This window comes from Amphibalanus amphitrite, unplaced genomic scaffold (assembly GCF_019059575.1).
Source record: "Amphibalanus amphitrite isolate SeventyFive unplaced genomic scaffold, NRLGWU_Aamphi_draft 000016F_arrow, whole genome shotgun sequence".
In the NCBI taxonomy this organism is placed as follows: Eukaryota; Metazoa; Arthropoda; class Thecostraca; order Balanomorpha; family Balanidae; genus Amphibalanus; species Amphibalanus amphitrite.
Genome location: NW_024881512.1, coordinates 133,200 through 151,998, shown reverse-complemented (window position 1 = coordinate 151,998; position 18,799 = coordinate 133,200). Strand labels below are relative to the sequence as shown.

Genomic DNA, 18,799 nt, shown 5'->3' with positions numbered 1-18,799 from the left:
CGCTTACCTGTAATGCAAGAAGCAGACAGTCAAAACAAAGCATGACGACCGCAGATACATAACTTACATAGATGGCTATAGGGATCAAGATGGATCAAGTCACCAAATCATGTGCGTTCCGATTTTTCTAACGCCGTGCCAGTGGGCTAGACTCTATAGGTTAGGCTCTCCGCACCATGCTGCATTGGAAGATGGTAGGTAAACTAATTATATGTTTCGTAGGTCATAACATCAATGTAATAATCATAAGTGGCGCGCAGACACCTGTTTCCAGAGTATTCACAGCCTTTGATATAAATGTATAATCAAAGACAACTCAACTGCAGGGGAGCCGATGCCAATTCTATAATAAATTCAAAGCCCATTCGCAAACAGCTGTTTCTACGATGACAACTAGTAGTTAGCCAGCGAGTTTACCGGGAATTTATGATCGCTTATATATCCTGCAAGGCCCTCGAGGTAGACAGCCGGATATTAACTGCCCTATGTTACAGGTGCATCGTATTGAGATACGCCGACACCTTGTTCAATGGTGGGAGCTCCCAGTGTCAGTTCTGCCGATCGAGTTATTGCACACGATTGTCATTGCACTTCATTCAGTCAGGACAAAGGCCAAAAAAACATTATCGCTAGACCGCAAATATAAGTGTGAGGCTGATGAAAGCAAATCCAAAATAGGGGAAAATATATATCGCGCTTATAAGATTTAGTACCGATGACATTTTTCAAGACCATGAACCAAGAAATTAACAGAATGCTAGACATACCATGGCAGTTGCACACAAAAATTAGGTACATCCGAAGGAAAAGACAAAAATCATTTTGAATGAGAAAATCCATCCCACCCCTCCCTCTGCGCTGCTGACTCTAACTCTGACCGCCGTACCTGCCCATGTCTGCCGTCTGAGTGTCTCCCGGTCAGTCAGTGTTCCGGCCCCGTCCAGCAGACACCCAGTGGCCTCACACCGGCTCTGTGTTCGTCCCCGAGCTCCGCACACCACTGCACGCTCCCCCCGGCGGCAGCGCCGACCGAGAAGCCTCACACCACTCCTTATGAGACTAAGCAGGGGAGAGCGCTAATCCTGTTTGCCGGGCACATATACGGTTCGACCGGACGCGCCCAACTCGTCGGGACAGACAGTTCAAAGTGGGTCTACGGAGGGCTGCTTCTGCCGAACATTTCTCATCATTGCTCTCCTGTGATGGTGCTAACAGCGAACTAACACACCAGTGTACTTACAATCGCATATAGAGCCGACCGTCAGCAGTAAATGGTTACTCCCCAAAGCCCCTTCAGTGCTACCGGCTAATGCATGTGTGCTGTCCTCCCTCGCAATACCCGGAATGAGCAACAACAACGTGAGTGCAGCGTTAGCTCACGGTGTTCAAATCCCAGATGACGCTTCAACTCTCCAAAGCTCTTTCTGGTGTCTCTCTCTCTCTCTCTCTCTCTCTCTCTCTCTCTCTCTCTCTCTCTCTCTCTCTCTCTCTCTCTCTCTCTCTCTCTCTCTCTCTCCATGTCCATGGAATGGGCGTGGCTTTTCGGTGTCCCCACCAGAATAGCCTAGAGGCCGCCCTGCCGAGAGTCAAGGTCACTGAGCGCTGTGGGACTTCCTGCTCGAATGCGGCTTCTTCTGCCCCGCGCAGTCTTCGTCACATGTCACGTGTCGGAGGGTAGAGCGACCGGAGAGAAAGCGCCAGAGAGAGGGACGGACCGGAATGGCCAGACGAGCATCGGAAAACGCAGAGACGCGCCGATGGCACCGGAGCTGAGCAGACCATTATCGGGATTACGGTCCGGGGAATGAGGCGGAGGACGTGCAAAAACGGGGACGGATGGTCGACAGAGAGCTGTCCGTCCGAGAGGAAACGGGATGATCAGGAGGGGGAGAGGAGACGGGATGATCAGGAGGGGGAGAGGAGACGGGATGATCGGAAAGGGAGAGAGGAGACGGGATGATCGGAGAGGGAGAGAGGGGGAGAGGAGGAGAGATACCAGTGAGGGGTGGATATCTGACTTAAGTGCGAACTGGACTGCAGCTACTCACCACTACTTTGGTGTAGATACTCGTTTTTTTTTTTTTGGCTGGAAACAAACAGCCTGACACCAAGTTATGTTTCCCAAGCATCTGTAAGCTAAGCATAAGTCTGCAACTCCGCATTGTAAGTGGTGCCTCTTGAATAAAAATAAATAAATTTGGCCATGACTACCAAGTCGTGCACAGTGCCTAAGTATATCACGGACATGTCAAAGTAAGAAGTTGCTCTGACCTCCAAATCGAAAATTGGACGGTGGACCGACAGCCTTGGGTGAGAGGACGCCTGCGAGCTTAGATACGCCACTGTGTGAGCGTGTCCTGTATGAGAGGTGTGTCTCACGAAGCACATCCATGGTCTTGCGTGTATGAGGTTACATAGCCGCCGCTAGATGTCACTACGGTGTGCGCCTGAAGCATGCTGTACCGCACATCTCCAACCTATGTTGTACCACTGCCGCTAGGTGTCACTACAGTTTACGCCTGAAGGTATACTGTACCGCAATCTCTAAACTTCGTCGTACCGCTGCCGCTAGATGTCACAACAATTTGCGCCTGAAGGTATACTGTACCGCATGTCACGGGAACGATGTAAATGAAGCTGGCTACATGCTTTAAAAAGTTGCTTCCACAAGTGCGTAGGTTACATTGTAAGCACACAACGGTAGTCTTCGTTTTCATCGTCCATGAACTCGTCTATTCAGCAAAAGTTGCAGTAGCCATTTAGTAATTATTATTATTGCCATGGGTCCGGTCTTCGCAGAAAGTGCTTGTTGTCCGCTCACTACAGCTTAGCCTATATAGCCTCCCTCGGAGAGCAGTCGAGCTCAGAATGGCAGCACTGAGCCATCTGGCGGTGATAATCCGAACTGCAGCTTCAGATTCCGCTGTAGATGTCAGCACCGGGTACGGTAGCCGTCGACCGGGAGGGCCATATCCGTATCTCTGCGTGAGCGGTCGGAGGTTGGAGGGCCACGATTTACGGAACACTTAGAGAAATTCTTAAAAAGACGATCAGTTATAACGCTCCTAAGCCATTCACTGCGGCTGAAAAAGATTAAAGTTGGATAAGACTATGTGAGAGGGCTGGTGTGGACTATGCAATATACCTACGCCGATCTGATTCCTCAATGCCCATCGCCCACCGGATATGTGAGCAGGTAACGATCCATCCAATCAGCGACAACTAATGCAAAGATATGGGTAGCGCTAAAAATGAATAATTATTGTCTCTGTCGATCGAAAGTCTACCATATAGGATATAAACATGTCTCAGAGGCGGTCAGTCCCATGACTAATGACGCCTTCCGTGATCCAAAGGGTCCTCGGAGCGGTCTCCAGGCGCTGTCACAGCCGCTCCCGTCGGCCCCCGGTCCGCGGCGGCTAGTGTCATCAATCAGCCCGGGTGGGGCCGGCCATCCATCGCTCTCCGCCACAGCAGCAGTGACACGGCGTGACTCCTAGTAGAGGAGCAGATTAATGACGGATGTGGCGTAAATCGTAGCTTTATTTAGTGTCCTCGGGAACGTTTGGTATCACTGTTCAGTGTTCACAGTTCATAACGGTTTATAGCACGGGTTTCATTGGTAGCTGAATAGGGTGCGATAATCTTTCCCGTGATTTTCCATGGTAAACACGAGCGCATTAACGAATTTGACAAGCAAAGTTCACTGTCTAACGAGCTATTGCTTAATTCAGAACGACTGTCGCTACATCGTTCAACCAAAAGAGGTTAGCTGACGCGCGCTTTGGGAGTCTTATCTATTTTCTCAACAGCAGGGGATTGTTTGTCTTTTACGACCAAATTTGATAAGAGATCGATGTCTACCTCTCGAGGATGAGATGAGCCTACCTCAATAAGATTCTCGGTTTTCAGTAGATTGACATTTACGACGACAGCTTAATTTTGCTCTACCTACAATTTGTCCCACTTATCACAAATTATTACAGGACATACTCTAACCAGCCCAGCACCGGCCATTACTGACCAATCTACCCTCCCCACCTGTCGCGCCGCTCTGACCAATCTATACCCTCCCCACCTGTCGCGCCACTCTGACCAATATGACGGCCCCACCCGCCGCTCTGACCGTCGCTCCGGGCCACCTCCCGCCCTAATTCGATCACCGCTGACCGCTCAGACGCGGTACGGAAGCTGTTGGTCACCAGACAGACGCGGCGGGGCGCTGCGGGACCGGCGGATTCGCGCAACTCCCCGTGGACTGAAGGAGGATTGCGGCCGGTGTCCCGACCGTCCCGGCACCGCCCAGAAACACAGCGAGTGCAGGCGAGAGGGCAGGAGAGAGTAAGAGGGAAAGCGAGGACCTGGAGAGAGGGACTGGTGCCTCCTCCTCGAGAGAAGGCCGTCGGAAGCGCCGGCGGCCGGACGCACTTCGGGGCCTCTCCAAACGGATTAGGCCCGGTCCCCGGACGGTGACATTCATATCTAATTGGTAATTCGGAGCGGTGGCGCTGCTGGCCGGCAGATTGAAGTCTGGTACAGGGCGCGACAAAGCGTGACCTGTGTAGGGAGGCACTGTGAGAGCGTGGGTGGCGCTTATTCGGTTGAGGGGAGGTGATGAAGTGCAATATAATGTGATTTGGACTTCTAATGTTGAAATACTGAGCTACTTAGATGAAACTCCTCAGAGGAGTGTTGCTTGATGATTAATGAAAATAATAATTATAAGTACACCAACAACATTATGTACCACTACATGCAGCCCATTAGTTTTTAAAGCATTCCGGATAAAAGGACACGAACAATACGGAACAAATAATTATCAACTTTTGTTCATTTTCACATGCAAAGCGTTAACCACCAAAAGCCTTTGCAAACCAACGTAAGACATGTTGTTGCCGACCAGAACCAAAATTCAATAATGTTTTCCGCTTACGGTCCAGATACAGAGGAAACAGGGAGGGGTATTCCGCCCATAATGACGCCTCGTTCAATAGGTCACGGCTGGCATTAATTATTTTACTGTATGCCTGGTCTATTCAAATACATTAGCCAGAGGGGTGTGGTAATAACTGGTGTAAGCAAATTGACCACGGTCAAAAATGCATTACCAGAATGCACTTAAGCCAACATTTTGGGATGTTCTCGTTCCTAAGTCGGCTAAGAGCTTCGGTCCAGAAAATAAATTTATCGTTGGCATCGTTGGCATACAGTAAAATACATACCACATAGTAAAATACATAGTAAAATACATAGTAAAATACATAGTAAAATACATAGTCCCGGACCCAAGTGCCAGATCCGGAACAGCACAGTAAAATAACTGTGAATTGCAATCGGCTTCAGTGATGGCCCTAGTTCTCGTATAGACGAGAATTACCAGGGCGGCAATTATGTGACATTTCAGACACACGCCATCGACCAGTATTGCATTGTCGTGTGCTTCTATTGCATCGGTATATTGGTGCGACATAAAAGAAAAAAGCATAGCGTGAACGGCTTTTCACGCGAGAACGTCGGGCCTGGTTGCCGTCCACTTATTCAGGTCTTATTCACTCGAATAAAGCATCTGAATCTTGCGTACGTATCCGTGCTTTCACTTCACTGAAGACTGAATACAAGACGGAGCTTGATTGGATCTCCGTATGGCAAACGTGATGTGATTATCGTCAACCGATTCAGCTGAACAGAAACCCCACGTAAGTTTTTGTGCTGAGACGCCACGAGCCACTATTAGCACGTGTCGACACGTGTTGTCCGCCACCGACCCCCTCCCCCTCCCTCCTGAGGGAGACACGCGCGCCAGTAAATATTTATTCCAAACAGGTTTTGGCATAAACGTTCCGATTATTGGGAAAGGTTGGTCGTTCCGACCACACGCTAGTTGGAAGTCGCAGCAAAAGGCGTGTTCGTTCGACCTGAAGTCGAGTGCAGCATTAGAATTCTCAAGAGCAGTGAATACGATTGGCTTTGAGGTTTGCCTTGCGTAGGGGCTTCAAAGAGTGACAACTTCAGAGGATATGCGGGGCTTTCGGCCTGTAGGGAGGTTGTGAAATAGGACCTCATGTCGCAACGGTCCAGCAGACTATTCGTCTCTAAGCACCACGACAAAGAAGGAAATATTACTGTGTGGATTTGATCTGAAGATGCTGCTTCAGTGGCATATTTATAGCTAATGTAGCCAATCAGCCAGATTAGTAATAATAGCCCTTAAATAATCGCTCGTATCGATATTTACGAGAGCGGCGAACGAGGTTTTTAATAAAGTTGACAGAACTGTTAAAAACGGGACACTGAGCAGCACTTATTCTAAAAACGTTAAAGCTGAATGGAAACAGAGCGGGGGTAAAGTGCTGTGAAAATTTATCGTCATTGGTCAGCCAGTCGAGAGAACAAAGACAAATATCATTTAATGACATGGTTCCAAAAATCGATTAAATCTGGCTGACAATAATGAGTCGAAACCCTAATGGTATGAGTGTATTCATTTGTATATCATTCCAGTTCTGCGTTCGCATCCCACTCCAACTCCATCCAGCATTGATTTACCACTGAACAAACGCCACCATGCTCTGTGAGAGCCGTGGATGCTGATTAGTAACAAAGCCCGTCTATGCCAGTGTCTACAGGGTGGGGCAGAAATATTTACCTCTTGATTTTCTTAAATATTTCGGCCCCGAACAAAGATATCAAATTGATTTCTGGCACATATATGCAGTAACATGTACACATCTCAGCGACGGCATTATGACTCAAAATGGTCACCTTTGTCCTTCACCACTGCCTCGAAACGTTCCTCTGAGGAGGGGCACGAGCGCCGCACGGTGTCCTCGCCAAGATTCGACGGTGCCGTCCCGAGGGCCAGCTTCAGGGCGGCGATTCTGCTGTGTGGCACTGCACACACCCTCCTCTCTAAGATGGTCCAGATTGCGAAGTCCATCGGGTTCAGGTCTGGACTTGATGATGACCGAATGTCTTTGTCCCAGAACCCAGGCATGTGGGTCTTCCACCACGGTTGAGCGATGTTGGCTGTTTGCGGCTACGCACCGTCCTGAACGAAGACGTATCCGTCCCAGAACGACTGAGTGACCCAAGGCAAAACATGTTTCTCCAGCAGATGGACTTTAACCTGTGAACTCACTTTCACAGCCTCCTTGATGAAGACCAAGGTTCCTTTTGAGCCGTCGGATGCGACGGCAGCCCAAATCATGACACCAGCAGGGTTCTGGCGACAAAAAAATGGTGCGAATAGCAGGATCAATGCTGGATGGACCATCTGCCGAAATTCTGACGCTTTGGAAGTGTCTCTGGGGCTCAGGCATGAAAATGTTGTCATTGGACCAGCAGAATGCCTTGTTACCGGCGCTCCTGATCTCCTCCAATGTCTTTTGGGTCCTGTGTAGCCGCTTTTCCCTGGATGCCGCCGAAATTTGGTGTCGACGTTGCATCCTGTATGACGTGAAGCCTAAGCCGTCGTTTATCATTCTCCTGGCGGTTCTGGGCGAAACACCGAGGTCTCTTGGCAGTTTGCGCATGCTTCGCGAAGGACTTGAAACACCTTCTTGTGCACGATATTAACCAGCTTTTGGAAGCGGAAATCCCTTGTTTTGCCAGGCATGGACTTCGTCGACACTTACACTGTCTTTTTAAGTCATTTAATTACACTGCAAACAGTTTTTACGGCAACACCGAGCTGTTTGGCAACGCTTCGGAAGCTGTGGCCAGCCTACTTCAGCGCCGCAATTTGGGCTCTTTTAGTGTTCTTCGCCATAGCTCACCAACAACTATTACAAAATGTAAAAACGATCTTAATGTTGATACATGAGTCAGTTGGGAAGCTGCATGCAAAATTTTATCAAAATCCGTTCATAACTTCTTAAGCTATGAACTGAAAACAAACAGGTAAATCTTTCTGCCCCACCCTGTATAGGTACGCACGCCGGTCGTCTATAACTAACCGGATACCGGTCGTCCGGATAACTATAGATCTGTCACAATGCATTATTGTTCAACAGCCAACCTATTCCCGTGACGTACGCAGCACATTCAAAGAATATAAAAGTGTGTTTCACTTTGTGTTGACAATGCTGGGTGATTGCGAACTCGACTGCTCAGCGCTTACTGAAGTCGTCCACAGGCCGTACCTTCAACTCATGCGGTGGTAATTATCGATAACAAAGTGAGACGGTCGTCGTCATGACAACGCAGCGACTGTAATCAGTGCCAATGAGGGACCGATGCACCCACGGCATTGACGACTTCTTGATTAGCAAAGTCCAACCAGACACACCAGTGCCCTAATCAAATAGTGGCACCCAATCAAATCAGATTCCCCCGGGACGCAAGTATGAACTTTGGCTTCAGGTGACAAGTGATGCTGTAAATCGTAGTAGAGGCTTCTTGATAAAGACGTCAGTCTATAGCCCGAAAGCTTTTGCACGATAGGAGAAGACATTGTTCAAGCATCAGACCAGACGCTTGACAAGACACTCGCTAAGAAACTTATGAGTGCTTTCTGAATCGTTTCTGTTTTTAATTTCTGGCGGACAATGTTCGATGCACGCCGACAGCATGAGGATTCAGCGGCGAAACTATTTTTGTGCACACACCAAAAGCGATAGATTAAAATCTTTGAACCCCTACTTTGCAATTTTGCCCTCTGTAGGATCCTGGAACCTTGCTGGCGGAGTCGGTATCTTTATCAGCGGTGCCTGCCGTCGCCGCAGCCTCCACATGCCCGCTGGACCAGAGAGCGGTGGGTACTGGGTACTCACCAGCAGCCCCGCCTCCCGGGGCGTCTGTCCCATCGCTCCAACCGCTTACCTGCAAAACAGGGGAGTACACGTCAGACGGTACGTCACAAACACCGGACACATCAGACGGTGTGTACACAAACACCGGACACATCAGACGGTACAGAAACACCGGACCAGCAGACGGTACGTCACAAACACCAGACACGTCAGACGGTACGTCACAAACGCCAGACACATCAGACGGTACACAAACACCGGACCCGTCAGAAGGTACATAAACACCGGACACATCAGACAGTACACAAACACCGGACCCGTCAGAAGGTACACAATCACCGGACACATAAGACGGTACACAAACATCAGACCATCAGACGGTACACACACAAACACCGGACCAGCAGACGCTACACAGACATCGGACACGTCGGAGGGTACGCAATCACCGGACACATCAGTCGGTATACACATTACACAAACACCGGACCCGTCAGACAGTACACAAACACCGCACCATCAGACGGTACACAAACACCGCACCACCAAAAGGTAAGTCACAAACACCAGACCACCAGACGGTACACAAACACCAGACCACCAGCCGACCGGTGCCCCGGCGCCGCGCGTACACGGCCCCAACACGGCAGTTACTTATGCATGGGGCGAGTAGCCGGAATTATTTAGCGACGTTGCTCGCTGCCACGCGAAAACGAACCAAGATGGACCGGGACACGGATACAGCATGATGTAATGGAGAGACAAATCCAATAACACAGCCATTACGTAATACAGCGTGATAAAACACACCAGGCGGCGTGTTGAAGAATAATCATAAGCTTACATACAGCAGAAACGAATCCCCGGCTAGAGTAATGTACATATTTTGAATGTGTTTTGCATCTCATTTGAACAATGGTTTAAGAACATAAATGAACAGTCGAATTCATAATTAGCGAACAGCGGAACATAACCGTAGAGTGCTAACAACATTTGCGCTAATAAATTAGCTGACGGCTTTGCACATTCATTACCGTTTCCCCCACACTCCGCTCGCCGCCAGCCGCCAAAAGTTCCCCACTGACTGCAAACACGACTGCAGAAATGACAGACGGTGGCAACAACGAGCTCATGCACGCGCCGTCGCTCCTTGGAGGCCTCACAGTCGGGGCGAGCGTCGCCACAACTCATCTCGGCGCGGCAGTTACGGGCGCGCTGGGCTTTCAGCGGGGCTGCGCCAGCTCGAGGGCTGCAGCAGCCGCGGCACCGGCGGGACGGAGCTCATTTCAGTCACACTCGACGCGCGCGACAGGAGCTGACGCTGAGAGATAGGTATGCCCGGAGTGGGGCGCTGAGGAGCGCCTGCTGAGGAGCGCCAGCTGAGGGCTGCTGAGGGCTGCTGACGGGCGGCTGCTGAGGAGCGCCTGCTGACAGGCGCTTACTGAGTGCGCTGAGGGGCGCCTGCTCAAGGATGCTGCCGAAAGGTGCCGACAGGCGCCTGCTGAAGGCACTGAGCGGTGCTGAGGACTGATGAGCTGAAGACTGAGCGGTGCTGAATGGTGCCTATGGATGCTGAGCGGCCCTGTGTCCTGACCAATGCGCTGTTTGGAGCCGATACCTACAACTGATCCCGGGAGCGCTGAGAGGCTCTCACCGATATAACAGCCGCCGAGCGGTGCTCGGCCCGAGTGCTGAACGGTACGGGGGAGCGCACCGGTCTCCGCTGCCGCCTCTGACAGGAGAGCGCTACAATTATGAGCGGCCTTATTGCACACACGGCGCCGGTAACCGTGATCGAGGGGGGATAGTGACGTCAGAGGCCGCACGGGGAGTCACAGAGAGCAGGGACGGTCGGCGGGGCGGCTCAATAGCGAACCGGGCTCAGCCGAAACCCCGGGTTGGGGATAGAGTGGGAGAGACAGGATTTTCACAAAGTAAGGGAGTGTTTAGACAGGGGAAAGCATAAATGTAGAGCATTAAAAAAAAAAAACACCAACAATGAAATGTCAAATTGGGCAATGCATGAAAAATGATATTCCACTTGAGATGTTATTTATAAAAAAAAACTGACAAAACACAATGATGGCAAAATATCGCAAGAGATCAGAAAGATTCACAGCATGTCCATGGCATGTGACCTTACCAGGATAGTGTCGGTATATCCCTTCTAGAAACACCGCCCACACGCGTATCTCCGCCGAATTGGATCCCTCCCTGAACTGCAGCGCAATCCTGTTGCAAAGTCCAGATCACATGAGCGCATTCGATATTGTATACCAAATACCCTCATGCATAGTTGCGAATTCTGGCCGGGCCGTCTGATCTGGACATTGGGCAAGAGTGTCTGTTCCAGTGATCCAGAGCCGACGGCCCACCAGCTCAGACTGTTTCCCAGCACCCGCCACCCGGAGTCACGACCGTCCATAAACTGCGCCCCTCTGATGATCTACAAGTACCGAACCAGAACAATTACTCTAATGGAGCGCGAGCGGGCGGCCGCCAGACCCACAGAAGTCCATGCGTCAAACTCATGTCGATATTACATACGTACCCCGTGGCCTTAGCTATATCCAGGCCCGACAAAGTCCACTTTTACCGCAGACCTTCACGTCAAGCCATTGAGGATCGTACCGATAGTGCATATTGCATGGGAGCATGTTCGGCACTAGCGGGCTAATGAGTGTGAGAAATGAGTGCAAAGGCACGCCGCGGGCGCTCGGTGAAAGGTAAGAGTGTGCTTTGAAGACGGGCGGACAGGGGCGGGTGCCGGACGGCGCGAGCTGGCGGCTCGGCCGGTAACCGGCCCATGTTCCTCCAGTGGCTGGCAGTACAGAGCAGTGAAACTGACAGCGGTAGTGAGTACGGGGATGGTGCAACTGTACTGTCTGGATCAAGCTGCTTCGTTCCTTGGGATCTCACTGCGCAATCTTGTGAGGGTGGGTTTAAGAAAACAGAGCGGGTATGGGTTAAATAACCCAGCACTCAAGAATCGGTGAGCAGGGAACGGTTTGTATACGCATTACACATGGTAAATTATTTGTCTTTGCCTCAACTGACTGATATCCATCATGCTTCTCAAGGCGGTATATAGTAGATACCCTGCAAGGTTTATGATATTCCGCATATTCGCTTATCTCAGGAGATGTTTACCATCCTTGCAACAGAGCTGTCCATCTCCATATATCAAATTAACTCGCTCGCAAGTGTAAAATACACGCCCAGCCGCGGGGCCTGTACCACACCCTCGCCGCTATTTTCTACACGCACCGTGCCGCACTAAAGTGACGAAGGAACGGGTCTGTGCCACCGTCACTGATAGCACTGAACATAACCACCGAACAGGGCCATCTCATCACAGATTAGGAGCCGCCCGAAAACGGTAAAGGCGCACACAATCAGGCGGTCCCGCCCATTTTGTGTCACGGGGGCTGAGTCAAATGACTGCAAAATGTGCGGTAAGGGCGCCGATAGCGTGTTTTCGTGCGGTGCGACGCGTGCCATTGTCTCGGTCGCCCAATCCTGACGTCGGCCCGACAGCTGAGAATTTGTGGCAGCGATAGCACAGCGGCGGCGGGGCGCTGCCACCCGCGCTCAGCCACGGCCAAGTTTGGCCGAAATGTTGCGGCTCAGAGCGTGAACAGGGGCTGAATCGGTCCGCCCCGCGGCGCCGTCCGTGACGCCCACACGAGCTGGTGGTGGAACACGTGGCGACGGCGTGGTAACATGTGCTGCACGATCGTGACTCATGGATGGCATTACGTGATCTTTATTAAGCCCGTGGATTGGAGTGATTAGACAACCAGCCCTGTAAAGCAAAATGTGCTGTGAAATATTTGTAACGTAAAAACATCAACCAAAAGACCACATCCAGTTCGAATAACATGCCAGCCGCATCAGAGCGTCTGGGAGGAAGAGAAATGCTCTGATTCGCGGAGCCTGAGAAGTCTGAAGGCCATCAAAATGTAGCAGCGACAGACATATGGCTTAACTGTCGCCCCTTTTGCTGAGGGATAGCAGAACTAAAGCAATGAAAATAGAACAGCCGCAGACAAGTTTCGCAGACTCCAGCTGAGAACAGCAGGGAATGGAAGATCAAGGAGCAGAGGAATGATTTCGATCAAACCGATTTGGCAGAGCAAAGCACCGAAACTCCAAAAGCCAAAAGTCTTTTTCATTTTAGCTAGCCGGCCACTCTCCCATCGAGACATAATACACAGCACAAACAGCATTCACAAGCAATCTCAGCATTGAGAAAGCCGACGGCCATCTAAAACGTATATAAATTGACACCAACAACACAACGATTGTGTGATCTCAACATTAAGTGTTATTGATGGGTCTCGATCCATCCTAAGTAACGACCCCGAACGGGGATTTGTGGAGTGGATCCTATGGCGAAATGATGGATTGAAATGATGCCGAACTGATGCACTTAAAGGGCTAAAGCGGAGGCCGATGGCAGGAATGTTAAATTTCATCGCCGGGGTTATTAGACAGCGTATGAACGTTTGGAAGCAATGAGTGATCGGTCGACAGCATTGGCCAACAATCACAAAGACAAAAATGGACGAGTCCTTTGAGCTTTTTAGTAAAACATGTCAAGGCACTACGCTAAATAGCACGCTGTATTTTGGATTGCAAGCATCAATGAAGAACATACAAACCGATTTCAGCCACTGCTTGCCTTCTCGTTCACCCGTCATCCGGGATTATCCGAGCTGAATTACAGAGCAAAGCCTGAACCCGTGAGTGCTATGTGAATACAGTTATAGTTGAATACGGGTGCGGTGTTGGGAAGCAGCAGACGTCTCAGGAGGTGAGAGAGCGGGAACAAAGCCAGGTCATGTCCCCAGCGACAAAGGTGGGAGGATAACGAGGGGACTCAGGGCCGGGCGCTGACGACACTTGCCAAGCCGGTTGTGTGGTTGAAAATAGACGGTCGGCCGGGGCAGAGGGTACGGCCGTCGACCCAGCGCTACACAGCCAAAGTGGCCAAAGAGTCGGCACGTGGAGTAAAGTCCACCCCCATCTCAGTTCCGAGCTCTAAATGGCTGATCACAAGTACAGGCAATCTTACAGCAAGCAGCCAGAGTGGTCAAACGTCCTTCAGCCTGTGTGCGAAATGGGATTCGAGCATTCGGAGTCGTTTATTTTCTTTGATTCAGATCATGCCCACTTGATGCCCTCTGCTAACCGTCGATAAGTTCCATGTGTGCTAAAGGAAACACAAGCCTATGTTTATGTAACACAGCTGAGGATTTATGCTCGCCATTCGTCATTAACCCATTAATGCCGCTTGGGTCATATATGACCCAAAAGCAACATCTTAACATTTTTCCTAAATGGAGGCAAGTGGCACTTTGAGGAACTTGTGCGTGTGTTTTGTTGGATTTGTGGGTTCAGCGACGAGCGTCGGAGCCGCATAAAACTCGTGTGAGCTCGTCCACTGAAGTTTCTGGAGCCAAAGACGACGGGACTGCACAGCCGCCGGTCACTGGCAATGGCGCGCCGTCCCAAAAAGTAATATTATGTTATGTTTGCACTTTACTATCTATTGAATGATCGTCCACCTGGCATCTAAATTTGTCTAAAAAAGGCATGATGTATAGTTTTTCCCTTCTTGTCGCCATCGGATAACTTTTTTTCCTCGATAAATATCCTTGGGTCATAAATGACCCAGCCGGCAATAGTGTTGTCAATTTTCTCGTATGTTGAATACAAGGGAAGCAATTGATGATTATACGATTATTTATTTCTGGGGGTTGTGATCAGATCACAGTGGCGGATCCAAAGGAGGGGGGTCGTATGGGTCACTCATGACCTCCCCTAGGACCCGGGGGCACCATCGACCTATCAGGGGCACCATAGGCCTAGTGTTGCGATGTTGAGATATCATGAGCGGACCGGTTGTCCGGGGCCGTGACGCGGGGCGGGCCGGCGACTCGGCCGGCCGAGGGGCACCACGGGCCTGTCAGGGGTACCACAGGCTTCAGGCTTATTAGGGGCACCACAGGCCTGCAGGAGCACCATCGGCCTAGCAAGAGCACCACAGGTCTGTCAGGGGGCACCACAGACCTGCCAGGGGCACCAGCCAGAGGCCTGCCAGGGGCACCATCGACCTCACAGCGGCACCACCAGCCTCGCACGTGCACCTTGGGCTTGTAAAGGGCTCCACGGGCCTGTCGGGAGCACTTCAGGCTTGTCAGGGGCACCACAGTCCTGCCAGGACCCAGGGGCACCAGCGGCCTAGCAGGAGCACCACAGGCCCGCCAGGGGCACCACAGGTCTGCCAGGGGCACCACAAACCTAGCAATGGCACCCCAGACCTGTCAGGGGCTCCACAAGCCTGTCAGGGGCACCTCAGACTTGTCAGGGCCTAGGGGCACCACAGTCCTTCCAGGGACACCACAGGCCCGTCAGGCCTATGGTGTCCCCTCAGGAGCACCAGAGGCCTAACAGGGGCACCACAGGCCTGCCAGCGGCACCAACGGCCTCGCCAATGAGACGTTGCAAAGCATTGCAATGCAGTGCCTCTTAATCAGGGCTGCGGAGTCGATGGATTTACGGCGACTCCGACTCCGACTCCGACTCCGGCTTTCAAAAACCAACTCCGACTCCGACTCCGACTCCGGGCAAAAATGTCGACTCCGATCGACTCCAACTCCCGACTCCGACTCCGCACACCTGGCAGGGCTGCGGAGTCGACAGATTTTCGGTGACTCCGAGTCCGACTCCGGCTGGGGTTTCCAATATCGACTCCGACTCCGACTCCGACTCCGGTCACAACTGTCGACTCCGACCGACTCCGACTCCGACTCCGACTCCGACTCCGCAGCCCTGCTCTTAATATTGTTTGGCTGAGACCGCTATACAGTATACACAATAAGGTATCTAGCTAAATCGGTCTTCGTGATAACTCCTTATTTGTGACTATGCCAATGCCGGTTGGGTCATTTATGACCCATACTTATAACTTGAGAACCGATGGAACAATTTTTTTAAGCTTGCACAGTTTTCTTACTGGGACCCGTGTGGCTAACATTTGTTAAGGACAACTAAAGAATCAAAAAATAAAAATTCCGGCATTAATGGGTTAATAACCAGAGTTGCGTCTAAATTGCAGGAATATTCATAATAAATGACCATGCGTTGCAGGTACAGAATAATCCCCGTGTGAGCGGACCCAATGACCCGGCAGCATACATACTCGCTACCTGCGAGCAGCCAGAAATAATAGCCGCCCCGGTCTATTTTACACACCCAGGAAGCCATCAGGATATGAGGTAATCTACCGGAAAACGTTAGAGGATTAATATTTAATAGGCGAAAATCGTTTGATCCGATTTGTGGACACGGAGGCATTTCCGGAAAACAAGCGTTCAGGCCTATCACTACGTCAGTATTTGAAGATGCCACCTCGCCCAAAGAAAACATTGGTTGATGGTTGGGGTGAGAGACAAGCATGCGATGGCAAATTAATACGTAGACTGACTTGATACTTTTGCATGAGGTTATCATAACAAATATTAAGGTCACTGAGGGGGACATGCAAATTGAGTAGTTGCAACATAATTAGATTAGCATCGACATGCTTTGAAGTTCGAACTGCGCTTTGATTTTGCTTTCGCATAAAAATGAATGTCTGATAACATCCTTTTGGCAGAAGTTGCATTAAAATTTTTCTTCACGACCTACATCTTTTATCACTCACCGCATCTCCGTTATGACATGGGTAAAGATAGTTAATATGTTGATCAGCTGGAACATATTTTCCAGGAAATATAAATACCGTTTCAACAACAGGTTAAATTGTATTTCATTCACACAGGTAAAATTCCCGCTTCCAGTTCAACAAACGACAGAAAAACAATGTCCAGTTTGGCGTCGTTGACAGCCCGCTAAACTCAGCCCAAGTCAAATACCGGTCGACTGATTGGATTTCGACGGACGGAATGACTTTGATTCGCTCGGAGCCGAGTGGTCTGCCCGGTCTCCGTGTACCCAGCGGTATCTGACTGACCGATCGACGTCCACAGCACCGACCAGCCGGAGCAGTACAGCGCGGTGTACCGGCCGCCGCGGCACAGCCACCGCTCTGTGCCCTCGATGAGATCGGCGCCGCGGTGAATCGATGGCTCGACGGCCCATTTCGTGAGTGGGCGGCTCGAAAACGCACCCCGCGCTTCGGGGCAGAGCAATCATGATAAAATTGAGCCGAACGACGAACAAAACGTAAACGTGAGCAGTCGACGAATTCGGACGGCGGTTAGGTCAGTAAACGTGTAGCACAAAACTAAGGTGAATACAGCAGATCAACGACAGTACGATAAGCACCAAATTAAATTGTACTTGAAGATTGATTAACTTGCGAACAAACGAGCACTGATGATTAGGCCGTTCTTCACATCATGTCAGACTGCAAATTATCAGTCTCTCAGCTAAAGCTGGTGCCGATAACTTTTGACATGGCTTCTGACAGCACCTGCCATTTTAATTGCCTCCCACTGTGACCAGTCACTGACAGACTCCGACCCTTGCACCCGCATTCGGTCCTGTTTCTGACAGGGTCTGACCAGGCCCCTAACGACCCCTCCGACACGGTTCCTGACACGGCCTGACACGGTCCGTGACACAATCTCTTCCGACACGGGCATCTCGAGGCAGTAATCCGAGCAGGGAACTCTTAACGAGGTCGGCAGTCGGCCACCGACGGCCGGAAAGCAGCGGTCGATAAGAGACCGCCCCCGCTGCCACCTCCTCCCCCATTGTCATCGCCGGTACGGGGAAGGCAGCTTCCTCTCATAACCATCGGGGTCTGAGCTGGGAGGAAGCTGCGCCACGGAAACCAATAACAGGTAAAGGCTATCCTAGGAGGAAGCAATAAACGGTTCCTGGCATAGGTACTCAGGTAAGTTCAGCATCAGTCATGTTCAGTCATACATAACGATGTTATGATCGACCGTAATCCTATCAGGTTGAATGCTGTAGGTTGTTGCTGAGTCATCTGCAGCATTCTGGCAGCGATTGGAGACAATCTATTTTCATAAGACGAATTTGCTGACGGTCCGATAGAAATTCTCCAGCTTGCGACGTTCGCTGGCCATTTGGGGCGCCCGTTTTTGTCAGCAAAAGTCGTCCCGTCGACACGGTCAGACAACATCGCTCAGCCGGGATCGACAGCTCGCTATCGACGGAGAAAGAGGAAAGGAGAAAGAGAGAGAGTGAGAGAGACAAGGGTCGTGGAAATCAAGAGAAGAGGGGGAGAAAAGACGAGGGAAGAATAGAGAAGACCAGGTGATGAGAGAGGAGAGGGAAGAAAGATCAGAAGATAGCCATAATGCCCGAAGAGAAGCGGAAACCTGTCGGACAGGACTGCCCTCCTTCTGACAGACAGAGCAGAGTAGAGCAGAGTTCGAGAGAGCAGAAGAGAGTGCGGGAGAGCAGAGCAGGGCACGGGAGAGCATAACAGAATATAGGAGATGAGACCAGTGGTGAGAGCTGTTTGACAAGTAACTATACGTCCGACAGTCTAAGGCTGTCGGTGATTTGATAGCAGAAGAATAACAAACGTGTGATAATTTGATATGGGGAGAACACTTAATGAAACCAGTCTGAGACCGTTTAACTGAAACCGATCAGCTCCTGAAAAGGCTTCTTGAATGACTTCTAATGGATAAAAGAAACAAGTTTGATGAAATGATGACACATTTTACAAGAAAAAAATAAGTAGTTTTATAGCTAATTAACACATAACCTTGGTCAGTTACAATCATGAACTGATCGATTTATGAAAGATATTGAAAATTGGGATAGGCATTGAAAGTTGTATAGCGTAGCAAAAAGTAAGGAGCATTTAGCCTTGGAAGTCGCGAAAAGATTGAACGTAACTAATTCATTTATCTTTTAATGCCTACCGCGGGATATTTTTTCCGCCCGCACCACATCCACCTTCCTGCACGTTTTATGCCGTTTGGCGATAAATTCCGGTCCAATTCGGCGGCGCGACTGAGGTCGTTGGTGCCGCTGATGGGCCGCGAACCGGGGACCGG

The 18,799-nt window shown here is 50.5% G+C and overlaps 1 protein-coding gene across 9 annotated transcripts in view; it reads right to left on the bottom strand.

The window, feature by feature from the left end:
• Positions 1-18,799, bottom strand: part of LOC122386865 (eye-specific diacylglycerol kinase-like) — a 180,068-nt gene that overhangs the window by 87,498 nt on the left and 73,771 nt on the right. The window contains exon 1 of one of the 9 annotated variants that reach the window (XM_043376602.1): positions 887-909. The exons of the other annotated variants lie outside the window; for them this stretch is intronic. Coding sequence (XP_043232537.1) covers positions 887-894 — 8 coding nt within the window. The 5' untranslated portion in view covers positions 895-909. Of the gene's footprint in view, positions 1-886; positions 910-18,799 lie in introns of those variants that run through there. 9 annotated transcript variants of the gene reach the window in all.